The 27,072-nt window shown below is 42.2% G+C and overlaps 1 protein-coding gene across 2 annotated transcripts in view; it reads left to right on the forward strand.

The window, feature by feature from the left end:
• The window catches only part of Thada (THADA armadillo repeat containing), a 308,781-nt gene that overhangs the window by 202,397 nt on the left and 79,312 nt on the right, over positions 1–27,072 (forward strand). For both annotated transcript variants that reach the window (XM_048353036.1, XM_048353037.1), the window contains one exon: positions 4,200–4,315. In XM_048353036.1, the coding sequence (XP_048208993.1) occupies positions 4,200–4,315 (116 nt within the window). The remainder of the gene's footprint in view (positions 1–4,199; positions 4,316–27,072) is intronic.

Below are 27,072 nucleotides of genomic sequence, written 5' to 3' on the forward strand. Positions count from 1 at the left end.
TTTATTATTAATGCCTCCAGTAGTATGGTACATTTGTTGTAACTAAGGAATCAGTTTCAACACATCATTATTAACTAAACTCCATAGTTTATACTAAGGTCAATTTTTTTTTAAATGACAGTCCTGAAGCTTTACCTAGGTGCTATCCTTTTTTTTTTTTTTTAACCAGTCCCAGGGCTTGAACTCAGCACTGTCCCTGGCTTCCTTTTGCTCAAGGCTAACACTCTCCCCCTTGAGCCACAGCCCAACTTCTGGCCTTTTCTGTTTATATGATGCTGAGGAATTGAACCCAGGGCTTCATGTATGCAAGGCAAGCACTCTACCATAAACCACATTCCCAGTCACCTGGGCGCTATCCTTGAGCCTTTTTTTCTCAAAGCTAGTCCTCTACTGCTTTAGCCAAAGCTCCACTTCAGGCTTTTTGGTGATTAAGAGTCTCTTGGACTTTCCTGCCTGGGCTGGCTTTGAACCATGATCCAGGATTACTTATATTTTAATGCCCTTTTAAAATCTTTTTGAGGTTCACTGCTCCCTGTATGCCTTCTCTTCCCTTGATTCTGACAAAATTCTTTTTGAGGCCAACTATTAAAATCAATCTTTCTGTAGAGCCTTCTCGACCTGTATTTGGAATGGGCTAGGGGGGAGGGAACAGACAACACACTCACATTTTTACCTAGTGCCTACTGTGTGCCAAGTAATATATGTATTTTTTGCCATCTCTCTTCACTTACAAAAGTAAAGATTATTACAGTGATTTTCCCCCACACACACTTCCATGGTTTCTCTTTTCACAATTTCACTTATCTATAATCAACTTCAGTCCTAAAACATTATATGGAGGTGTGGCTCAGTGGTAGGTCTGCCTATCAGGCACGAAGCTCTTGAGTTCAAACCCCAGTACAACAAACAGATAAATGGAAGATTCATAAAGTTTGTAAATTTTAGATTAACTTCTATCATAGTACATCATTATATTCTATTTTATTACTATTGTTAAACTTTTAGTATCATTAGTTTGTATGTTTCACTAAAACAGCTAAATAAACCATGGATACTTAAATTTAGGAAAAACATGGTATACATGGGGTTGGGTTTACTGTATATAGGGTTCACATTTCAGCACCCTCTGGAGGTCTTGGAACATAACCCTCACAGATCAGATGGATTGCTATACGCTCTGTTTATCATAGGAAATAGAGAAAAAGGAAGGTGCTCAAAGGCCAGCCAGTCATTTATTTATATCCTTTTCCCACAGAACTGTAAAGTCTGTCTTTCTGCTCTCTCTCATGTAGCTAGGTTCTTACTCATACCTTGGGTTTACCACCTTCTCCGTCAGATGAGGGATTTCGCCTCTATATAGTCACTTCACTCTGTGATGATAACTACAGCAGCTCACTGAACCTATGGGGAGGTGTCCTGAAAGAGTTTTTATAGGGAGAGGCATGATATCCCAACATGGGTTTCATATGGCAAATGCTTGTTGAGTTCCTACTGTGCCCCAGACTTGTAAAGGTGAAGACAGGCATGGTCAGGCAAGTGATGGCAATGTAGCATTAACAGGTAATACATCCCATCCAGGTGGTGCCAGGGAAATGTTGATTTTCCATTTGTCCATGTCTAGAGTTTAAGCTGGATGACAGTAAAGACAGTTTGTTCCTAATGCAGCCCCTAGGACAGTGCCTGGTAAGAAGTTGCTTAATAAATATTTGTTGACTGAATGTTTGAATCCTGTTACACATTCGAGACACCTAAAATGACACCAAACACCTCAGAGTTTTCATGTCCATTAATTCCCCTCCTCTGATCTGACAGCTTTAGATTCTCTGTCACTTAGTTCAAGCTGTTTACAATTTAGAGCAGGCTTGGGCCCACCTAAGCTCTTAGTCCAGAAGTTCTTGGTCAGAACTTTAGGCAAGAGAGAAAAAGAAAGTAGTCACCTTGCTTCAGCCTTACAAGCCATGGAACAAGTGAACCTTCCTGGGAGCTGCCTGGAGAGCCTGGGCCTAACCATGGATTCAGAGGCCTGGCCATAGGTCTAAACCTTACACCAAAGGATGGCCTCGTTTTCATAAGTCCACCATCTTCAGAATCACATGAAAGTGCTTGTATTTTCCAATGCTTTAATTTTCTTAAAGAAAAACATTGCAAAAACACTTAACCTATTTCATAAATTTACTTATAAACCTATTTTTTCCTCTCCCCATTCTGTCTTATCTCTTCCTTCTCCTTCCCTGTTTTACTTTTTCCTTGACTTCTCTGACCCCATGCTTCATTTCTACTGCTCTGTGTTTTCTCTACTTGTTTATTTCTGCCAAGTTCTCTACATGAGCCTCTCTTTCTATTTGTCCCATGTAAACAGATCACTCTCTGTCCCTGGTGAATAACTAGGATTACAATTGTTGTCTGGTTTGTGCCCAGTGTGACAGAATTGATGGACCTGTAGGCTGATTTTCATAAACCAGAGCTACCAAGCGTTTCAAAAACAGTCTTGTTTTTGCCAAGCAAGGTGAGCAAATATAGGACTAAGTTTAAACATCCATCAGGAGTTATTTTTGAAGTGATTACTCCTAAATGAAAAGCATTTGAAAATCTCACAGCTTTACAAGTAAATTCCAAAATCTTGTATTTTGCTGGTTTCTGCTGATTAATTACAATCCTGTGACACCGTGAAAAGCCCTGGTGGTTGGTTTTGTGCAGCTGTGGAGAAAAAAAAAAATCCTAGGCTCAGTGATTTTGCCAACTTTTTCAGGACAGTGAGGATTGAGGCTGAGGGAGGTATTTTTCCCTCTGGCAGTCACCACATAAGAACAGAAGCCCTAGCCAGACATAGTTCTCCAGGCTCCACACCACGCCATTTGGGTCCCTGTGGAGGTATGGCAAGAGAGCAACATCTGATCAGTTGCTTCTGAATAATAGATCCTCTGTGAGAGAAAGCTTTTCCACTGTCCACACTGGGCCCATGCACATTCTTCTGTACAGTCAGTTCTATTTAGGAAGAAGAAGTAGTTACTTACAGCAAAGTAATCAAAATTTATTACAGTTCCTTAAAGAAAAGGTGCTTTCCATGGATTTGTGGTTGATGATGGCAGATTTCTGATCTAGGAAAACCTGCTAGCTCACCATTTAGGCTTTGATGATATTTTATCTTCTCCTCTTAACTTTTTCTCATCATGCCCTTCTATATTTAACTTGCAATTATTTCACTGTGAGCCCAGCCTCTCACAAGAAAGAAAAGAAAAAAAAATGAATCAGGTTGCTCAAAAAGAATCATCTGAAGCTCCATTGAAGGAAACAATAGGGGAAAATCTCAAATGTTATTAAAATAAATTTGAAAGTTATTGATGTGTTTATCTGTATTTGTTTTCCTTTATCCATCCCTAACCCTTGATTTAAATGAGAAAGCCAAGACAGAAGAATTTCTATGATATGTCTTTTTCTTTGGCGTGAGCTCCAGTCATTGGGATTCATCTCATTGTCTTTCCTTCTGTACTTTAGACTTGTGCTTTTCTCAGAAGCATATGAATTCCATTGCTAGAGCCCTGACCATTTTTCTAAATATAGGCACTAGAGAGACAACAAGATTGCCTTATCCTTTGAATGCTGGTACATAATTCTATGTAAGAGTTAGAAAGTAGAGCAATTCTACTTTGACCTCTAAGGGAAGGCCTGCTGAAAAAATTTGTCACAAACATCACCACTCGCTGTTTGCAAATACAAGCATGGATGTGCCTCCTCCTTTAGCCAACACTGTTCCCATGAACCCAGATGTGTAAAGCAGTGTAAGACTCTCAGACTGTCTTTCCTGTATAAAGACTTTGACTTTTAAAAGGATCATTTTTATTTTCATATGAGGTTGCTAACACAAAGATGTTTGCATTTCTTTGCTGAAATCACTATATACAGGCTGCTTCTAACTAATAAGCTGTTGTAGCAAATGATTGGTTACAGACTACCTCCAATTTGGGGAATTGTGAGAAGGACTCAAGAGCACAGATGTGGATAGAGGCCATAGATTTTGTACACCACTACAACCTCCTGAGCTCCCATTCTCGTTCTCTAGCAGAGACCACAGCCACATTACACAAGTGTCTGTTTTCTTTGAGGGGAATATTTTGAGGAAACCTAAAATGGAGGAACTGAGTACATGAGAAAAACACATTTTCACGTCAAGATGTTGCTTTTTTTCTTTTTTGGTTTAGGTTTTTCATTTGTTACAAGTCTACACAAACTCCAAACACAGAACAAATGCAGATTTTCTACAGGAGCTGACTGACATCACTGTTTGTACCAAGGCTAAACTCTGGCTGGCCAAGAGGTATGTTAAAACCCTATGTGAGCAAAGAGTTATTATAGATCAGAGGTTAGCAATATATTCAAGAATTGCTGTTTCGGGCTGGGGATATGGCCTAGTGGCAAGAGTGCCTGCCTCGGATACACGAGGCCCTAGGTTCGATTCCCCAGCACCACATATACAGAAAACGGCCAGAAGCGGCGCTGTGGCTCAAGTGGCAGAGTGCTAGCCTTGAGCGGGAAGAAGCCAGGGACAGTGCTCAGGCCCTGAGTCCAAGGCCCAGGACTGGCCAAAAAAAAAAAAAAAAAAGAATTGCTGTTTCTAGTTGTGGGAAATTTTAGGTCATTGGCATGAGTTTTCTAAACTTTTGGAATATTTATCCTTTTAGAACTTGGAGTTGTGGTAAAGCAAGAAAAATATTTTCTTGACAATTTTTCTAAAACTTCTGAGTTACTAGGGGGCATGTAATATGGCTTTTTATCTGCCCACTAGTCAGCTGGTTTTTATTAATTCCTGCTATTTGCCAGCCCTGTGTTAGACATTATAATAACAATGAAAGACAGTAATTGACTCAGTCGTGTGATACAAATTCTTAGGAACTGTGACAGCTCAGAGATTAGAGATTGGCATTGAGCAGGCACTGAAAGACAGGGTATAGATAGAAAGAGGGCTGGAAGTGGCCATTTTTAGATGGGTAACTTGAACAAGGAAGGCAAAGAAAGCTGGGTACCAGTATTCTTTTTATTGTTTATTCTAGAAAGTAGACTATGAAAGAGGAAAAAGAGTTTTCTGTGTCATAAATCATAAGAAGTGTTCTCTGTGACAGTATTCAAAATCCATGTTGGAGTCTTGGGTGCTGGTAGGACGGTATCCGTGCAAGGGCCCATTATGTATGTCCTGTCATTTGGAGCAGAGAAGGTGTAGAAATGGCCCATGTGCCACCTTATCATATCTCATGCCACATTATGCTGAACCTGATTATGAGTATATAATAGTTGTCTAATGTAGTGGCCTCTATTTTTTTAATGTGTTTCTCTTGGACTCCTCACTTTATATGGCACATCAGGTATGGGCAGTATGCAGCCTACACATAAGTTTAAATTAAGGGTTGAACAATAAGCTACATGCTAACCTTTGTTAGGAGAGGTAGAGATGCAATGACACTCAAGAACCAGCTCTGGCTTCCAAGTAATGAGAAAGATGTATGAGCAGATTGTTTTTACCTACTATGCAAAATGCAGTAACAAATGTATGTCATTCAGGAGTGACTCAGAAGGAGGGTAAAGGTGAGCTGACACTGTACCAGCCATCAAGAGATAATAAAGTTCTATACTTTCATAGTAATAGGAAATAGTGTGGCAGTTTAGAGAATGCTGCAAAAGATAATCCCCCCAAATGGCAGAAAAAGAGGCTGAGGGATACACAGAGGCCACAGTGAGAACTCCTAAAGGAAACCTTTGGGTGAATGGGAGCCAGTGGTGGACAACTTGACACATGGGGGAGGTAGAGGGAGGGTCAGCAATTTTAGCTTTGGGCAGGGATGTTGAGGAGGAAATTCTCTAGTGTCTGAAATGCCAATGAAGTTTCAGTAAGCCTGCCATGTTTCATCCAGGGTTTGTTTGTGTGTGTGTGTGTGTGTGTGTGTGTGTGTGTGTGTGTGTGTGTGTGTGTGTGTGTGTTTTCTATTTTATTAGCAAGGAACTGTTGCTTTGCCATGGAGTATCTCCCTGAGTCTAGTTCCAGTCACTCTGTTTGCAACCCTTAGCCTCTCCATGCCACATTTTCTGAGAGAACAGGGATTTGTGTTCACATATTTGTACTCTAATCTATGAGTCAATAGGTCAAATCTTGCTGGCTATTGCCAGGCAGGAAGTCAGGACTCTCCAAGAAACCATCCTTTTGAAACCCTGCTACCAGCCAGGACTGCCTCTAGAATTCTAGCTCTATATTTCTTAAAGTGTTTTTTTTTCTTTTGTTTTTTTATTTTTTTATTTTTGTAATTTATTTATTAATTAAACAAAAAATTTTTGACAAGGTATTGTGCAAAAAGGGTACAGTTACATAGTAGGGCAGTGTGTACATTTCTTGTGATATCTTACACCCTGTTTTTCTTTCCCTTCTCTAGGTCAGGTAGACATATATATAATACCCAATGTACCAAGAACATAATACAGTAGCCACGTGGCCTACGCCCAAGAAAATTCGCCTAGGGGCTGGGGATATAGCCTAGTGGCAAGAGTGCCTGCCTCGGATACACGAGGCCCTAGGTTCGATTCCCCAGCACCACATATACAGAAAACGGCCAGAAGCGGCGCTGTGGCTCAAGTGGCAGAGTGCTAGCCTTGAGCGGGAAGAAGCCAGGGACAGTGCTCAGGCCCTGAGTTCAAGGCCCAGGACTGGACAAAAAAAAAAAAAAAGAAGAAGAAGAAAATTCGCCTAGGGCTTTAAATGTAATGTCGACATTAGACAATATGTCGACAGTAGTCTTATATGAGTATACATACATAGCTTTTGAGGTATTGTATTCCACTGAGAGGTCAATTTTTGACCTTTGTATGTTGAGTAGTTGTTTGGTTTTAGTTACATACTGTTGGGTTGCTGACCCAATCCTGTGAGAAATACCATTTGACAAGCAGTTTTTGGTTTCACAGACCTGGTCTCTACTGTCTCTCCGTCACCCCATCTTAACAGTCATATATCAGGGAGATCATGCCCCTTTTTTTTCTGTGTTCTAGGCTTGTCTCGCTCAACATTATTTGTTCAAGTTCTGACCATTTCCCTGTGAATAACAATATTTCACCATTCCTAATCGCTATGTAGTATTCCATTGTGTATAGGTACCATATTTTTTGGATCCATTCATCTGTGGAGGGGCATCTGGGTTGTTTCCATTTTTTTTTTTTTTTTTGGCCAGTCCTGGGCCTTGGACTCAGGGCCTGAGCACTGTCCCTGGCTTCTTCCCGCTCAAGGCTAGCACTCTGCCACTTGAGCCACAGCGCCGCTTCTGGCCGTTTTCTGTATATGTGGTGCTGGGGAATCGAACCTAGGGCCTCGTGTATCCGAGGCAGGCACTCTTGCCACTAGGCTATATCCCCAGCCCCTCCATATTTTGGCTATTGTAAATTGTGCAGCAATAAACATGGAAGTGCAAATGTCTTTTTGATATCTCGGGGCCTGCTGTTCCGGATAGATGCCTAGGAGTGGTATGGCTGGGTCATAGGGTAGGTCTGTATTGAGCTTTTTGAGAAACCTCCATACTGATCTCCAAAGTGGTTGTACTAATTTGCACTGCCACCAACAATGGAGAAGGGTTCCTCTTTCCCCGCACCCCCTCCAGCATTTGTTGTTGCCTGAGTTCAGAGTATAGGCCATTCTAACTGGAGTGAGGTGGTATCTCAGGGTTGTTTTTATTTGCATTTCCTTTACTAGCAGGGATGTTGAGCATTTCCTCATGTGTTTCTTTGCCATTTTTATATCTTCTCTTGTGAAGTCTCTCTTTAGCTCCTTTGCCCATTTCCTAATTGGGTTATTGGGCTTGGAGGGGCTTAGTTTTTTGAGTTCTCTGTAGATGATAGATATCAGGCCTTTGTCTGTTGCTGTGCTGGTAAAGATCCTTTCCCATATGGTTGGCTGGCTTTCTATTTTGGTAGCTATGTCCTTAGCTGTGCAGAAACTTTTTAAATTGTAGTAGTCCCATTTATTGAGTCTCTCCCCTATTTGTTGTGCCCCTGGGACTATATTCAGGAAGTTCCTTCCTGTGCCTATAAGTTCTGGCGTCTTTCCTACTTTGTCCTTCAGTAGTTTCAAGGATTCAGGTCTGATATTGAGGTCCTTTATCCATTTTGAGTTGATCTTGGTGCATGGTGATAGGCTTGGGTCTACTTTTGAGTTTTCTGCATATGGCTGCCCAGTTCTCCCAGCACCAGTAATTGAAGAGGCTATGTTTATTCCATTGCATGTCTTTAGCTCCTTTGTCGAATATCAGCTGACTGTAAGAGTCCGGTTTTATTTCTGGATCTTCAATTCTGATCCATTTGTCTTCCGGTCTGTTTTTATACCAATACCATGCTGTTTTTGTTATGATGGCCCTATAGTAGAGCTTGAAGTCTGGTATTGTGATACCTCCTGCACTGCTTTTTTTGCCTAGAATTGCTTTGGCTATTCTAGGTCTTTTGCTGTTCCATATGAATTTATGGATTGGTTTCTCTATTTCAGTGAAGAATGTAACTGGGATTTTGATAGGGATTGCATTGAATTTGTATAACAATTTGGGCAATATGGCCATTTTCACTATATTGATTCTGCCTACCCATGAGCATGGGAGGTCTTTCCATCTCCTTGTGTCTTCTTTGATTTCCTTTATTAGATTTTTATAGTTCTCATTGAATAGGTCTGTCACATCCTTGCTTAGGTTGATCCCTAGGTACTTTATTCTTTTTTTGGCTACTGTAAATGGAATTGTTTCCATAATTTCCTTTTCTGCTTGTACATTGCTGGTATACAGAAAAGCTGCTGACTTTTGTGGATTGATTTTGTATCCTGCTATTTTGCCAAAATGGTTTATTAGGTGTAGGAGTTTGGGGACTGAGTTTTTTGGGTCCTTCAGATATAAGATCATGTCGTCTGCGAATAGGGATAGCTTGATTTCTTCCTTGCCGATGTGGATCCCTTTGATGTCCTCCTCTTGCCTTATTGCTATGGCTAGGGATTCCAGCCCTATGTTGAAAAGAAGTGGGGAGAGAGGGCATCCTTGTCTTGTTCCTGAGTTAGGGGGAATTATTTAAGTTTCTCTCCATTTAATATGATGTTAGCAGTTGGTCTGCTGTATATGGCTTTTATTGTTTTGAGGAATGCTCCATCTATTCCTGTTCTCTCCAGAGCTTTTAATAAGTATGGATGTTGTATTTTGTCAAAGGCTTTTTGGGCATCGACTGAGATAACAATGTGATTCTTGATTTTAGTTCTGTATATGTGGTGAATTACATTGATTGATTTACGAATGTTGAACCATCCTTGTGTCTGTGGGACGAAGCCTACTTGGTCATGATGTATAATTTTCTTGATCAGTTTCTGGATCCTGTTAGCTAATATTTTATTGAGGAGCTTTGCGTCTGTGTTCATTAGTGATATTGGTCTGTAGTTCTCTTTTTTTGTTGAGTCTTTGCCTGGTTTGGGAATGAGTATGATATTAGCTTCATAGAATGAGTTTGGGATTTCTCCCTCTGTTTCTATTTCACGGAAGAGTTTGAGGAGTATTGGTATTAGTTCCTCACTAAAGGTTTTGTAGAATTCGTTGGTGAATCCGTCTGGGTCTGGGCTTTTCTTTGTTGGGAGGTTCTTGATTACCCCCTGTATCTCGCTGTAAGTTATTGGTTTATTTACTTGTTGAATGGTCTTTCTATTTTCAATCAGATTTATCTCTTCTTTAATCTTTGTGATCTCTCTCCTCCTAGTCATTTTAGGTTCGATCATTTCTTGTTTCTCCAGTTGTTTTAGTTTCATCATGAGGTTATTCACCTGCTCTGCTTCCATTCTTTTAATATGAGTGCTGAGGCCAATGATCTTGCCCCTCAGTACTGCCTTAGCTGTGTCCCATAGGTTTCTCTGTGATGTATTTTCATTGTCATTGTGGCTTATGAATTCGTTGATTTCATCTTTAATTTGGTCTGTGGTCCAAATGTTGGATAACAGTGTGGGGTTTAGCTTCCAAGAATGTGTATAGCCTCTGTGGTAATCGTTGTTATTGAGGGTTACCTTTAATCCACTGTGGTCAGATATAATACATGGGATGACATCAATACTTTTGTATTTGCTGAGGTTCTTTGTGTGGGCTATGACATGGTCTATTTTGGAGTATGATCCATGGGCTGCTGAGAAGAAGATGTATTGGGTCTCTGTAGGGTGGAAGATTCTGTATAGGTCTGTCAGCTCCATTTGGGATATGGTATTACTTAGGTCCTCAGCTCCCTTGCTAATCCTCTGGGTGTTGGATCTGTCTCTTAGAGAAAGTGCGGTATTAATTCCCCACTATGATTGTGTTTGGGTCTATCTTGTTCTGTAGTTCTGTGAGAATTTGCTTGACATATGTAGGGCCTTTTTTGTTCGGTGAGTATACATTTATCACCGTGATGTCTTGATTCTGGATTTTTCCTTGTATTAAAATGTACTGACCTTCTTTGTCTTTTTGAGTTGATTTTAATGAGAAGTCCAGCTTGTCTGAGATCAGGATGGCTACTCCTGCCATTTTGGTAAGTGCGTTTGCTTGGAAGATCTTGCTCCATCCTTTTGTTCGGAGCCTGTTTTATCCCTTGCTGTAAGGTGAGTCTCTTGTAGACAACAGATGGCAACTTTTTGTTTGCGGATTCATTCTGCCAATCTGCTCCTCTTTATCGGAGAGTTTATACCGTTTATATTCAAAGAGATCAAGGGGGGCTGGGGATATGGCCTAGTGGCAAGAGTGCTTGCCTTGTATACATGAGGCCCTGGGTTCAATTCCCCAGCACCACATATACAGAAAATGGCCAGAAGTGGCGCTGTGGCTCAAGTGGCAGAGTGCTAGCTAGCCTTGAGCAAAAAGAAGCCAGGGACAGTGCTCAGGCCCTGAGTTCAATCCCCAGGACTGGCCAAAAAAAAAAAAAAAAAGATCAAGGATATGAGTGTTTTTTCTCCTTCCATTTTCTTGTTGGGCTGTTTTTCATCTTTTTTTTTTTTTCTTGTCTTTAGTGAGCTGCTCTTTCTGTTGGGCTCTGGATATTGTAGTTTCTTTATGTTTCTGTCTGTGTGTCCTGTACGATTTCTGTTGGGTGGGATTTCCCTCTTAGAATTCACTGTAGGGCTGGTTTTTTATTCACATACTCCTTTAGATCCTCTTTGCTATGGAAAGATCTGGTTTTCCCCTCAAATATGAACTCCAGCTTCGCTGGATATTTTATTCTGGGTTGGCACTTGTTGGCCTGTAGAACTTGGATGGTGTTCTTCCATTCTCTTCGCGCGTGGTAGGTTTGTGTGGAGAGGTCTGCTGTTATTCGAATCCTCTTCCCACTGTAATAGATTTCTTTCTTCGCTTTGGTTGCATTCAAAATTCGGTCTTTATTCCTGAGATCTGAAGTCTTGATTATTATGTGCCTTGGCATGGCTTTTCTAGGGTCTGGTCTGCCAGGTGTCCTATAGGCTTCGGTTACCTGGATGGGGTCTCGTGAGATTGGGGAAGTTTTCTGCAATAACTTTATTGAAAATATGTTGAAGCCCTCTGCTCTGGTATTCGGCTCCTTCTTCTATTCCAATTATGCGCAGATTATATCTCTTGTCTTTGTCCACCAGCTCCTGGATTAGTCTGCCCTGGAGCTTTACCGTTTCTTGTGGTAATTTTCTGGTTATTATCGGCTGCATCATCATCCAAGAGAGAGATTCTGGATTCAGTATGGTCAATTGTTTGTGCTGTGGATTCAATTGTAGAGTTTATGGATGTCAGAGAGCTATTTATGGTTACCAGATCAGCTCTGATCATGGAAATTTCTTCCTTTAAAGAGTTGTATTTTAAATCTATTTTTTCATGCATTTCACTTCTCAGGATGTTAAGGTCCTTAACGGAGGTTTGCACTGTATCCATTTTTGCTTCCATTTCTTTCTTGGCTTCCTGGATATCCTTTGAGACTTCCACTCTAAACTCCTGGAATTGTTTTCTGATTTCGTTTCTGAGGCTTTCCATCATTTCTGCTAACATTGCCTCAGTTGATTTTTTATTCTCCATCTCTTCTTCAGTCGTGCTGCTTTTTGGAGCTGGCGAGTTGGCTTGCCCTTTAATGAAATGTGTTATATTTCTTTGTGATTTGTGCATCTGGAGATCTGTGGGTGGCTTCCCTGGTTTGGCTTTGTGCTGGTTCCTGCTGGTCCATCAGTGGAAGACTTGTGTCCTGGCTCTGGGTTTGAGTTTGGCTGTTGAACCTTACTGCCCAATGGGTGAGCGTGACTGTCTCGGTTGTTGCCGGGGTGGTCACCCTCCCTACACTTGGGGGTAGGTAGGTTCTGTGTCTTTCTCTGCGGGATAGTGTCCTGCCGCTGTGTTGTGCTGACCCTGGTGTGCCCCTGGTGGGGGTTTGCTGGTTGCTGATTCAGCATGGTGTGGAGGCTTTTCTTATCTTTGGTTCTTTTTTTTCCCCACTCTGTATCTTGGTCAGAGGAGCTCACCTCTCAGGCGGTTCGTCCTCCTGTGTGGATTGCTCCGGGGCCAGTGTTGTTGAGGGGCGGCCCACCCACTTATGCAAAATGCACCAAACTGAGTGGGTGCTGCCGCTGTGGGGCTCTGCCCTCTTGTGCAGGTGCGCCTATCAGAGCGTGCACTGCCGCTGGGGGGCCCTGCCCACCTGTGCAACATGCGCCTACCACAGCGGGCACTGCCACTGGGGGGACCCTGCCCACCTGTGCGGGGTACGCCTACGAGAGTGAGCCCCGGGTTGTTGGGGTGTGCTTGTGCCCTCCCGCGAGTTTGCTGTGGAGGGCGGTATGTGTGGGCCCCAGTGGGATCAAGTGTCCGGGCGCGGGTTAGCACCCACAGACTGCACCTCTGCTGCGAGGGGGACGTGTGATCGGGCCCAGGTGTCCCTGCTGGGCTCATATTGCCCACCAGCACGCCTGTGACTTTTGTTGAAAAAGTCCGCGTGGCCCAGGCACCTCAGGTGAGGCTTCCAATGTCTACTGGTCCCCCGGCCCCTGTTGGGAAGGGGGGCGGGGCCAGTGGGGCTGGTTCAGGCTCCTCTGCTGCCTTGGCGCTGCTCCGCCCCTCCCCTGCTAGCTCCTGTGTCCTCCCAGAATCTGAAGGGACCTTTTGCCGCCTGTTTTGGGGGTTCTTTGTTCCCTCGGGTTGGGGAGGGGGAGGGAGGGAGTTCTAGCTTCTTTGTAGGGTTTGGGTCTCTGGTACCTGGCCTCCCGTTGGGGGAGGGGGTAATGGGGAACTTACTGGTCCTGGATTGTGTATGTGTGTCCCGAGCTGCTGTTGGCCCTTGGGGGGGGGGGGGTACTGGGCTATCATTTGGTGGTGCGGCCCCGGCTCTCCCCTTCTGCACCGCTTGGTTCCCCCGCCACTCACATCTGATCCCGGCCATGTGGTCCTGAACTTCCCGTCGCCACTGTCTGTCTCGATCTGTCCATGCTCCCCCTGGGTTCCATGGAGTCCTGCTGTCTGGACTCTGCGCACCTGGCGTGACTTTTCAGCAGTCGGTTTGTTGTTCGCCGGGTCCCCTTTCCCAGTCTGGCCCTGTTCGGGCCAGGGTCGGCGGGTGGGGGGAGGGTACCCCGGAGATTTTCCGGCTCCGTGCAGGTTATAGGCTCTTCTTTTTTTGTTCTTTTTTGTTTCCTGCGTTTCTCTATTGCTTCTGGCTGCTGGTTTTGCTGGGTTCTTGATGGGGTGTTGAGTGCTGGAGTTCCCAGCTCACTATTCAGTTGGAGTGAGTTGGGGTGCCTCCCTACTGTGGCGGCGCCATCTTCCTCCTCCTGTCTTAAAGTGTTCTTTTTGTTTGTTTGTTTGTTTGTTTTTGGCCAGTCCTGGGGCTTGGACTCAGGGCCTGAGCACTGTCCCTGGCTTCTTTTTGCTCAAGGCTAGCACTCTGCCACTTGAGCCACAGCACCACTTCTGGCCATTTTCTGTATAGGTGGTGCTGGGGAATCGAACCCACAGCCTCATGTGTATGAGGCAGGCACTCTTGCCACTAGGCCATATCCCCAGCCCCTTAAAGTGTTTTTAAGAAAGGAATTTCTTCCCTTTAGCTTACTGTTCCTTCATGGGTATGTAGAAAGTTGTTACCTACCTGCCTTCTGAGTCTATTCCTTCTTCCTGAATGTGAAGAAATATGAGTGACAGTCCAAACTTCAGTGGCCTTTCGTGTTATGCAGTATCTGAAGATGGCTGGCAAAGTTGCCATCAGCCTCCTCCTTTGCTGGAGAATTCCTCCATTTCTACCTAAACCTCCCTTACTGTCCTTCTTGCTATTATCTAATCGGGTTTCAATCAACATTCCTGGTAAAGCTGTAAGAAGTAAAGGCATAAGTCACTGCAATTCATTGGGTTTCTACCTTCTTTACCCATAATCTGTTTGCACTACAGTCAACTTTGTTATCATCCAGATATGAACTTTCCCCTTGGTGGATTGTCTATAGATGGTTCCTATATAGCTCCCTTACATAAATTTACAGCTGTTAATCAGGATGTCTTTAGAGTCGTAAATAGTTTGGAGGGAAAATATGTTGCCAAAGCACAGTGCATTCCAAAGCTTTATATATCAGTCTTTCTATATTATTTGTATTCTTGTTACGACAACCCTAAAGATCCTCAGTAGAAAGATACAGAATTGAATATAGATGAAGCTTCTGCCTCCTCCACATTTGCCTTATTCCTGAAGGTCTCTTGCTCTGAGGGGTATTTATCTACATCCACTAACTCCATGCTCAGATGAACCCACTTGGGGTCTTAGTGATCTCCCTCTCAAAGCAAACCTTTCTTTAATTTCTCCCTGCCTTTCTCATGAAAATGTTACAGTGAAGAGTATTCTAGCTGGACACTGGTGGCTCATGCCTGTAATCCCAGCTACTCAGGAGGCTGAGATCTGAAGATCACGGTTTGAATCCTGCCTGGCCAGGAAAGTCTGTGAGACCTTTATCTCCAATAAACTACTCAGAAAGAGCTGTAAGTGGAACTGTGGCTCTAGTGGTAGAGCTCTAGCCTTGAGCACAGAGAGGCTCAAGGACAGAGCCCAGGACCTGAGTTCAAGAAGCCCTAGGACTGGCCAAAAAAGAAAAAAGAAAAAGAAATATTCCAGACTTAACTGCTAAAGATGCTACTTTATGTCACTATTAATTTGTACATGAAAGACAAATAAATGTTCTACTGAACTCACTAGGGATTTTCTGTATCATTTTATTATAAACTAAAAAATTGATTTTACTACAAAAAGTACATTTTAGTACCTTTTTCCTCCTATAATTTATTTGTGTATCAGACTGAATCCATTTAGCCTAATAAGTACAAAAATTTTAGTGGATTTCTTTTTTTATTTGTCCTTTTGTTCCTGAAGAAGATTTTTTTTTAATTCATTGGAACCATGGGATAATGAATTCAGTTTTTAAATTTTGACTCTGAAATTGAGGGTACATAAAACTTTTGTTATATATTTGTATTTTGACTTTGCAAGATTAATAAGGATTTATATGAGGTGGTTACACAGTAGTCGTGGAGTTGTTGGAATTTCTCGTGATGAATGGCTAACTGGCGACACAGCCAGAGTAGCAGGACTGGGCTTCTGCTCTTTACAGGCCACTTTTCATTCCAAGATGTCAAAACCATTATGGAAATCAGCTCATTAATCCTTCTGGCCCCTTCATTCCCCATTTCCCTCTATTCCTCCCTCCTCAATCCACTTCACTGTCTTTCTCATGGTGCTAAGGCAGTTTACCAACTACTGAAGTAAATAAAACTAAGGAGATCTAGGCCAGAAACTAGGGAAAATAAGGATTAGCCATTGGCCTAGAAACTAGGCTGGCTGGAGACTCCATGAAAGAGGACTGAACCCAGTCCCCAATGATGGCTCAGTCTGCCACCCTTGCTGTTTGTACATTCCAACTCCATCACAATCCTAACTGCCCCGTCAAGTCAGACTAAAACAGTCTTCTTTACTTTGGTTGAGAGTTAGAATTACTATTATATTGAACTTAAATTTTTTTCAGATATAAACCTAGTCATCTAGTGTCTCATAGAATATGTGAGTGCATATAGGGTGTTCCTTCAGTTCTAGCTTTTTGCTGGGAGAGTGTTTTTATTTGTCTGTCCTGGCTAACTTCTAACTGTGATCCCACTTCTAACTGTGATTTTGCCCTTATGAGCAGCTAGGATTACAGTTGTAAGCCACTAATGCCTTAGCTGTAGAGTTTTACTTTTCACAGGTGAAAAGTGTTCTGGAATTAAGTGAGTAAATTTTACAATTAAAAAAATTATTGCAAATATTTAAAACAAAAGAACTCCATGCCTGTCATTCCTCAAGGTTATCACTGTTTCAGTTTTTCATGATAATTGTTTCTTTATTTTTCTTCCTAGTTTTACCATGCAACTTTAAAAATAAAATATTTTGTTTGGTTGTTTTTTTTTAAATTTACTTTATTGTTGTTTTAGAGGTGATATACAGTGGGGTTACATTTACATATATCAGGTAATAAGTACATTTCCTTTCACACAGTGTCATCTTTTCCCACGCTCTCTCCCTTATTTTCATCAAAGTCCAGTGTGCTCCACTGCTGCACTTTTTCACCCATTTTCCTCTGATTCTGTGTCCTCCCCCCTCCCTCCCACAGATGTGAATGTGAGTACATCATAGATAAGGTAAAGAATACAGTCATCAGAAAAAGAAAAAAAATCAAGTCCTTTGTTTCCATATCTTTAGAGTTCATTTCAGTATGTATATTATTTTATACATATGAAGAAGCACTTGGGTATTGCACCTTTGTGATTCTCTCCTAAGACTATCCTCATTTAGTCTCACTGTGTGTATCTAGAATTCTGTGTAGTTTGTCATATCCCAATGTATTTTAGAGTAACTTGTGCATACCAGGGAGAACATATGCCATTTGTCTCTCTGACCTTGGCTTACCTCACTTAATTTATTCTAGTTCCATCCATTTCCCTGCAAATGACATTATTTTATTCTTTTTAATGGTTGTGTAAAATTCCATCGTATATAGGTACCACACTTTTTTGATCCACTCATCTATTGTGGGGATCTAGATTGTTTCCCTACCCTGGCTATTATGAATAGTGCAGCAATTAACATGAATGTGCAGGTATCCTTGTCATATCATGACTCATGATGCTTAGTGTAGATGCCAAGGAAGGTGGTATGGCTGGGTTGTAGGGAAAGTGTGTGTTTAGTTTTTTTTTAAGAACCTCCAGACTGATTTCCAGTGTGTTTGTACTAGTTTACATTCCCACCAGCAGTGCAGTAGGGTATTTTTTTCCCCTCCATATCACTGCCAGCATTTGTTATTGTCAGAATTCAAGATGTTGGCCAATCTAACTGGGCTAAGAGGGAATCTCAGGTTGTTGTGATTTGCATTTCCTTTATGGCCAGGGATGTAAGCATTTACCTGTGTGTTTCTTTGCCATTTCTACCTCTTCTTCTGAGAAGTCTCTTCTTAGCTCCCTTTCCCATTTAGTAATTGGTGTATTAAGTTTGGGAGGGGTGAGTTTCTTGTGTTCCTTGTATCTGTTGGATATTAGGCCTTTGTCTGATGTATTACTGGTAATGATCTTTTCCCAATTGATTGACTGTCTTTTTAGTTTAATAACTATAGTAACTATGTCCTTAGCTGTACAGAAACTTCTTAATGTAGTCCCACTTGTTGAGTCTCTTTCCTATCTGTTGTGCCCCTGGGACTCTATTCAGGAAGTTTCTACCTGTACTTATAAGTTCTAATGTCTCTCTTACTCTTTCAGATAAAGAGTACATTTCTTTTTAGACAATATCACCCCTTCCCTTGCCTGCTTCCAATTTTCCCTCCCATCCCCACCCACAAGTTGTATAATTAATTTTTAATATAGTATCCAGTGAGTATATTTGTTGTATTGTTTCCACCATTCATTTTTATTTTTTTGAGGTTGAGGCGTACACAGACTAGACTGTACTTGGATTACTTTATTCAACAAATATTTGACAACATATATATATGCAAATATAGCCGTGCAACACTACAGCTATTTATTATAGTGTAAAGCAGGCAACAAAACAGTTTACTCAAGTAGACTTGTAGGCCTGAAATTTTGGATTTGCAAAGAACTATAAAGTTGGGGCTGGGAATGTGGCCTAGTGGTAGAGTGCTTGCCTAGCATGCATGAAGTTCTGGGTTTGGTTCCTCAGCACCACATATACAGAAAAAGCTGGAAGTGGTGCTGTGGCTCAAGTGGTAGAGTGCTAGCCTTGAACAAAAAGCCAGGGACAGTGCTCAGGCCCTGACTTCAAGCACCACCACTGACGAACGAAAGAAAGAAAGAAAGAAAGAAAGAAAGAAAGAAAGAAAGAAAGAAAGAAAGAAAGAAAGAAAGAAAGAGAGAGAGAGAGAGAAGGGCTGGGGATATGGCCTAGTGGCAAGAGTGCCTGCCTCATATACATGAGGCCCTGGGTTCGATTCCCCAGCACCACATATACAGAAAATGGCCAGAAGTGGCGCTGTGGCTCAAGTGGCAGAGTGCTAGCCTTGAGCAAAAAGAAGCCAGGGACAGTGCTCAGGCCCTGAGTCCAAGCCCCAGGACTGGCAAAAAAAAAAAAAAAGAAAGAAAGAAAGAGAGAAAGAAAGAAAAAAAGAACTATAGAGTTTATTATAACTTACTACCAGCACTTTGCAGCCACAGGTTGAGGGATTCATTTTCATACTGCTGACCAAGAGTAAGCCTCTACTGACAATTGCCTACATTTGTGGTGGAGGTTCAGTTCCCAGTTCCTTTGTCAGGTGTTTTGTTCTGGACCGCACTGTTTCCATCCAGGCAGACCTTGAATAACAGTAACTTAAGCATTGTTGCAGGATGGAAAAAAATGCATATTAATCACCTGGGGATCTGGCTACTCACTCACTGTGTGTGGTGAGACCAAAGAGACTATTTTGCTTCTTTCTTTCTTGCTTTCTTGCTTGCTTTCCTTCCTTCTTTCCTTTCCTCCTTCCTTTCTTCCTTTCCTTCTTTCCTTCTTTCTTTAATTTAACCAGCTTCCAGGTGATTTCACTGCTGCAGGTTCCAGTTCCTAGTACACACTTTAAGAAGCAAAGGACAGAGAGCCAGCCGCTGTGATGGTCCAGGCCCCAAGGAGAAATACTCCACTCTCCTGCCCTCATACTCAAGGTCTTGGACCTGTGGCCTGGACTGCGGGAGAGGGCAGGAGACTACTCAAAGTGTCTGCCCAGCATTCTCTCCTGACTCCCACCCACCTAGTATGACCTGCACTGGGAGGCTGTTTGATAGCGGGGCAGTCTATGGGAAGTCTACATTCCCTAGTCTGGACAGCTGGCCCTGTGGCATCAGTGCCTAGGGCGGTGCTTTGTTGGCATGCAATGAATATTTATGGTCTTGAAAACTAACAATCTAATATTATAGTGGGGAAAAACAAGCTCTCGGGAATACAAGGTTACTAGAAAAACAACCTTGAGAAGAAATTTTTGAATAAAATAGTGTTGATAAAGAGGGCAAGGGAAGCCAAGATTTGCTAAAGACTTACAAACCTAATGGTTTATGTCTCTAAGTTATTTTAATTTGCAAACATGACAGACTATATGATCCATTCACTTCCTATTCAGCTTTCCTGTCCATGCTCCTCATACCCCTCTGTGCTCTTTACTGTTCTTCCGCCTCTCAGGACATATACTTCCAGCTATCTCCTTTACTTTTCTCTTATCCACACTCCCATCTGTTTTCCTTTTTTCTCTTTCTTACTAGTCTGTTCTAAACTGTGTGTTGTTCCCCTGAGGGCCTATAGACTTAAGTGTATAAAGAAAATATGTTTATTAGAGACAAAGATGGGACTAGCTTTTTGTGTGTCAATCCCAGTTTCTCCCTAAGGAGTCTGTGGCCAGCTGCTGAAGTTCTAGTTTAGGATTCTGTTTTGCTTTACAATAGCTGAATACAGCACTTGGTTTCTAACCACTAGACTTACTGACACAAGAGACTATACTTCCCAGACAGAAATATTGGGGCTTGGGCCTGATTCCACTTTCCCACTGTTCCCTAGCCCCTTTCCAAAACCATCTTGCCTTGGGGACTACTCACTCCCCAGCAAAGAGGTCCTTCAAGTTGCAGGTTGCTGTTTCCCTTCCATGCCAGTAGAAGGAATCCAGTCCAGAAGAATTGTTAAAATATATCATCATGTGGCATTTTGAGACTATAATTGTGGTCTCTACCAAAATGTTAAGGGACACAAGTTTTAATAGAATGGTTAGTCACATAGCAAGTTTCCAATCATTGTTAGAGCTTATGTTGTTGTTTTTTTGTTTGTTTCATCATTGCTTGCTTGTTTTTTTCTCCCTTCCTTCCTTTTATCCTTCCTTCCCATCTTCCCTCCTTCCCTCCCACAATTAAATGTTCCTTCAATCTCCTCCCCTTTTTTCTAGTTTTAGAAAAGAGAGAGGTTACTAGGTGCCCATGGCTCACATCTGTAATCCTAGCTACCCCAAGAGGCTAAGGTCTAAGGATCACAGTTCAAAGACAGCCCAGTAGGAAAGTCCATCTTCAGTTAATCAGTGAAAAAAGCCAGAAGTGGAGGTGTGAGTGACTTAAGTGGTGGAGTGGCTAGCCTTGATCAATAAAGCTCAGGGATGACACCCAGGCCCTGAGCTCAAACCCCACAATGGGAACGAGAGAGAGAGAGAGAGAGAGAGAGAGAGAGAGAGAGAGAGAGAGAGAGAGAGAGAGAGAGAGAGATTGTTTTTCTTTCAACCTTCAGATTTTATGGGGAAGCAAAGCTCTCATTAGGATCCCTCTTTAAAACCCCTCCTTAATCCTCCATCTCAGTCAGTTTGAAGTTAACCTGAGTTGGTGAGATAAATTAAGGTGGTATATTTTATGGCCAAATTTGTTGACATTTGTTCCCTGTCCTTCAGACTTCTCAAGAATGTTTAAGGTCATAGTGTCTTCAGATGAGATATTGTTTGTATTTATTGAAAACAAAAACAAACATTAAGAGATCACATTTCAACCCAAACCAATGGAATAAGGTACAAAACATTTCTTCATTGAATACTCCTTTTGAAAACACAGTTTCAAATTTTGAAGTTTGAGATGTGAAGTTTGCACATGTATGAAGCATGCCTTGTTGACAGACTAGGCTTATATACACTAGTCTGGGCAAAAGCACTTAAAGTGACCAGCATGTTAAACTGAACCTTTGAGCAAGTTGCCCAAGATCACAGCTTCTTCACGTTGTAGCAAAAAATAAAAATAGCCCTTTTATACAGTTGGGCCCCAAGAGTGCAGCTCCAGTTGCTGATGCTTTTTCTTTTAAATATAGAAATCTGCAACCTTAGCCTAGAGATGGCAATTGCTTCAATAAAAGACTCAGAAATATCGGTCTTCCTCTACTTGTAGCTGTTGGCTTGTTGGAGTGTTACTGTTGGAAGATTTAGGCAATGCTGTCATTGCCTAACTTGCAAGGGGTGAAGGCTCTAAGTGTCGGCACATTCTCATAATTTATGTAGCACCCTAGTATAGTGGGGTATTTTTTTCCTTTTAGCATGTAACATGTTCCATTTTTTTAATAAATCAACAACTTCATCGAGCCATTCTCAGTGAATTACAGCCAAATCATATACACAGACAGTACAAGACAACATAGCACAGTGAAGAACATAAAGATGAATGGTACTGTGTCTGTTTTAGGAACAATGTGAATGAGACAGTTACAGAATAAATTAACTGTAAGCAGGTGCAAACTTAGTAAATGCTATAATGAGTTGAAGTGTGTTAGAATTGAGACAGGAGCAATAACTACTCACTTGTAAGAGCTGGGTGTCAAGGAAGTATTTTAGGAGAGATAAGTCTAATGAGATCTAATTATTACCTGAGGTTAATTTTCTTTGATTGAACAATACAGGAGATTATAAAGCCTTTGTTGCCCAAGGATCTCTTAGTACAGAGCTCAGCAGTGTAGATGTTAGGCATGTGCAACTGACACATTCCTGTGTCGGTTGTCCAGCCTAATACAAGAAAAAGTGATTCTCCATGTGAAATAATTAACCAATAATAAAGAAAAACAGAAATATATATATATGGTAAGTATAAGAGTTCAGGAAAGAATGTAGGCTCATATAGATAGGGAAGGCTTTCTGGAGTAGTCATAGCATTTGAGATGGGTTTTAGAACAGAGAAATGACTTGGAAACCAAAGGTGATGAGAAATAATGTGTCAAGATGGTGGAAAGTGTGTGTGATGGTATTCTGTGTGCAAGGCATGTAATATATTGTGGGCAGTTGGGCGATAGAACCACAGGAGAGAGATGTTGTGTTTGGGAGAGCAGTGCCAGAGTGGACAAAAGACCAGATGTGGCAACCCTTAAATACTGGCCCAAAGAATGTGAAATTGATCCAAGACTTAATAAAGAAATGGATGAGTTCAGGTCAACATTGGTGAGAGGCTTTTGTCTGTTTGCTCATGAAATGCACTGAGGAATGTTTAAGGGTGTCTGCCTTCTCTTATTTGCCAACTAATTTCTGTTCTCTCCTGGTGTTTAACTGAAAACTCATTAGTAATATTCTACCAACTCCTTGTCACCTAGAAGCTCCCATTTCTTCCCTAGTTTTCTAGTAATAGGAGTAAAGATACTTGTGTGCCCTTGAGATCATATGGCTTTTATCTTTCTAATGTTAGGAAGTGGACCATAGAACTACAGAATTTGTAGTCTAAGAAAAGGAGGGGGGGTTAGAGATTGTCTAATCCAGTGCAATTCTTCAAACAGAAACTTATGTGGAATTCAAGATGTTGACGATAGTATGACAGAGATGGTGAATATGGTTCAGTATGAGGTATGTGGGCCTAGAGACCCACCTGCATGGCTTCCCTCCCATTAGAAATCCCAGAAAGGGATAAAAAAAAAAAAAAAAAAAGCACCTTGGCTTCCTATTTCAAGGCAGTCATCTAATCTAGACCAATATTTGCAGAAGAGGTAACAGATAAAGGGGAAAGACACCCTTTGTAGTTCACTAATGTAGCTGGCCCAGAGCTTGATCAGGTTAGTGATACAAGTAAAATGTTTCTTTCTTACCTCTTAACCTGTTTCTATTTTTTCCTGGTGTCTGATCATCCTGGTAGAAAATCTTACACCTCTGTACGCTGGACTGTCTGGACTGTCTGGGACTCTCTCAGAAGCTGCCCTCCCTGAGTAGGGCACATACTCCAGACTTTCTTACCATCAGATATATCTGTTCTAGGTCCCCTTTCCTCAGGAATCCACTCTCAACTGCTTATCTGCCTCTTAATCTAACCAACAAATTCTAAGTTCTAATGCACAAATTCTCCCAGGACATAGAGCTGTTCTGATGTAGTGTCGTTTTGGAGATAGTACCTAGTACCCTAACTGACCACAGGCTTTCTGGCAATGTACAGACCTGGCAAGAGCACTTAGGTGCCCTTATATCAAACTGACTCAGCCCTAGTACATTTGCCCTGCATGACCAGGCTCTAGGCTACGTTCAGGAAGGCTTTGGGGGAATGTGGGCTGGTCTATATGAATGGGCCAGGGAAGCATCCCTCCAAAGCTTCTTCCCTCCTTTCCTGCAGATAGATGCCTATGATGCCCAGAGGTATCCTCAGTGATTGGAATGACCCGGAGGACAAGCAATTTCAGGGTCTCATACCAGAATTCCATGAGCCAGAGGGGCTCTCTTCAGCCCACATACCTTATATTCCCAGACAGCGACTGGGAGGGCCACTTTTAGATGCACATGGTGAGTGGAAAGCCTCTAGCCTGAAAACAAGAGCACTATACTGGAGTATGGAGACACAGAATGCCTGTAAGGCCATTGGGCCTATTCTGAGCCCTACTCAACTGCCCTAGCATGGTGTGGCCTATACTGCCTTTAGGTCTCTGTTTTTATGTACAGAGTGGAAAGCTCTCAAATGAAGGTATAAAACAGATGAGGATGGAGAGGAGTATATGGTGAATAATGGCTGTGAACACATGAAAAAGTGACTCAGATATGGAAAAGATCTGTTGTCATGTAACTAAATCTTGATGGTTGTGATCAACCCTGTTGGAAATTCACCTACTGTTCCTCATGAGAGCAGACTAGCTACCAGGCTCAACACCAGGGTGTGTGGGTGCACACGACATGCCCTAATTGCTTGGCACAGTGTCCTATTTTTCATCTGGTTTTGTTTGGACACATTGATACAATTTGTTTGTCTAGAAAACCTTGATTCTATTCTTGGCTTTTGCTCTGGTCTTGAATAGGTCACTTGAGCTAAATGAAAAACTTTGTGGATTTGGATAAACAGGAATGGTAATACCTATTTTTCTTCCCTCTTAAGAAGTATATGAAGATAAGATAAAATAGAAATATTTTCTGAAGACAAAACTTTAGTACAATGCTATTATTATTATAATTATTATTTCTGGGGCTGAGGTCCAAGTGTGTTCCTTGCCAAGTTAACATTAACCACAGTTTGTCAAGCATGCAGTAAGAAATTCTCAGTTTTGGTATGTCCAGACTTCTCACGCAACATCCCAAAGTTCCCATTTTCCTCGCTTATTTATTCTTTTTATACTTCTAGAGAAAAAGTAACTTTGAAGAGCAAAGGTAGGGCTGGGAATGTGGCTTAGTGGTAGAGTATTTGCCTAGCATGCACAAAGCCCTGGATTCAATTCCTCACTACCACATAAATAGAAAAGGCCAGAAATGACACTGTGGCTCAAGAGGTAGAGTGCTGGCCTTGAGCAAAAAGAAGCTGGGACAGTGATCAGGCCTTGAGTCCCAAGCCCTAGAACTGGCAAAAAAAAAAAAAAAAAGGCAAAAGGACTTCTGTTGCCTTCTATATAATAATTGACACTACACATGTTTTACGCCCTAAAGTACACAATAAACGTTTTCTTGGATACTACTTTTCTCCCATAATTCCTAGCACATAGCTTATTAAGTTATTAACCAGCAATTTCTCTGGCAGCATATTAAACTTTACTTTAAAACAAGTCACAGAGGGATGGAAGCATGCATCTCTCATAAAAGGAATAAAAAACATACATTCTCTAAAACAGTTTCCTTGGGCTTTGAACAAATCCCAAGCCCCACACAAGTGCTTTTTCATCATTCTCTGCACATAGCTTGAGTATTAGTGCATTAATGAGAAAAAGATGCCTAATAGAAAGATGGAAAAATATGAGGGCCTCTGGGGAGTTCACTGAGAAGGCAGGTGAGCATTTGTAGAGGAAAAAGGCAAAGTCATGGCTTGAGGTTGTGGCTTTCCTCCTAAGCAGTGCCATTCCCAGGAGAAGCAGAGGAGGTGGGGACCTTGGCCTTACTCAGAGAAGAAGACTCTACTGCTTTCTGCAGGCCCTGTAGATGCCTCTCTAGGATCCTAATAAAGGGCTGAAGATCCTCTGCTACTTCCCCAAGGGACACCCATTGTGCTCTATAGTGCATGGCCATCAGTGCCTTTGAAGACACACTCACAGCTTCTGGTCTTAGTGCGTGGTGACTCCATGAGCATTCGCTGGATGCTGGTTACAACCAGAGCACAGTCCAAGTTGGAACAGCTTATACAGGGGCATGAGTATGAATACTTGCAAAGCTCCAGACCAAAGAAGACTGGATGGATGTTGGAGCACACAGTAAAAATGTAGCCCTGCCATCACACTTCCCCTGGCAAAGGCAAGGTAAATGTGAAGGCCCAGGAGCCCAGCAGGCCCTGTATGCTGCTGCCAACTGGCTTGACTACAAATTTAAATCCTGTTTACACTGGGGGTGGGGATAGCTTGTTTAAAATATATATATTCTGTATCTTGTGATCATCTTAGTTTAAACAAATCCTCTGTTGTTTCTCAAAGAATGACATATGATAGTTTTTTGACTGGGATCTGCAGTAAAAATAGAAATCAAAACAGGAGAGGGGCTTCTTTTTGTTTCATTTAGATTTCTGCATTTACATGGCCTAATATGCCCTGTATCAAAGAAAGACCTCCTACTTCCTGAGCACAGCAGTTCTTTTTAAAACCAAACACAAGAGGCGGTGCTTTGTAGGCACCACCATTGCAGCGACAGAACTACCTGTGTTATAAAGGTGGCCCTGGGGACCTCTGTGTGACCAAAGGAAGATCAATGAAATATCTTTGATGCAATCAGACATTTAGATTTCCTGGGATGCTGTTTAGTTAGTGAAGGCATCCTAGAAGACAGGCGTTGGGGAACATTTTAAATAAAGGGTATGGTGTCAAATAGGATTCTTTTTTTTTTTTTTTTGCCAGTCCTGGATCTTGGACTCAGGGCCTAAGCACTGTCCCTGGCCTCTTCCTACTCAAGGCTAGCATTCTGCCACTTGAGCCACAGCGCCCCTTCTGGCCGTTTTCTGTATATGTGGTGCTAGGGAATCGAACGGAGAGCTTCTTGTGTAGGAGGCAAGCACTCTTGCCACTAGGCTATACTCCCAGCCCCTCAAATAGGATTCTTAAAGCATGTGGGAATGTGTTATATTCTTCCATTCTCTAGCCTCTCTTCATTTCTTCTATCCTGCCTCTCCTGCTTTTTCCCCTGACTCTACATCCTTTCCCCTATCCACTCCCCGCCCCCCCCCACACACACACACAAATCTGGGTGGTCCAGCTGTCAGTGCAGGGTGCCGCAGCCAGTCTTGCTGCTGGCTGCATAGGGTATCACAGCTGATAGTCTAGGGTGCTGTAGCCAGGCTCACTGCTGGCTCTAGGCCATATACCACTCTGCTTCTCTTCCTTGTGGCCTACATAGGAGACATGATTAGAAAAACCCAGACGCTATGACAAGTTCCTGCTGAGACTCAAGGCCCAGAGTCATTCCTAGCTGTTAGCCTGTCAGACGCACCTGTTTGGTGTCTGGAATTCCATTTCTTGACTTCCTCAGCCCAGATCCTTCATGTGTCCAGGCCCCTCCTCCATGGCATTCCCATTGATTGTTTTATGAGTACCCTGATTGTCTCCATCCTCCAAAACCAGGCTGAAACTTGTTTTCTTTTCCTTTCTACCCAGTAAGGATAACTCTACAGTACTCAGAAAGTTTCCTTGTCAGTCCAGTCAGGCAGGGTT

This window comes from Perognathus longimembris, chromosome 8 (assembly GCF_023159225.1).
Source record: "Perognathus longimembris pacificus isolate PPM17 chromosome 8, ASM2315922v1, whole genome shotgun sequence".
Classification (NCBI taxonomy): domain Eukaryota; kingdom Metazoa; phylum Chordata; class Mammalia; order Rodentia; family Heteromyidae; genus Perognathus; species Perognathus longimembris.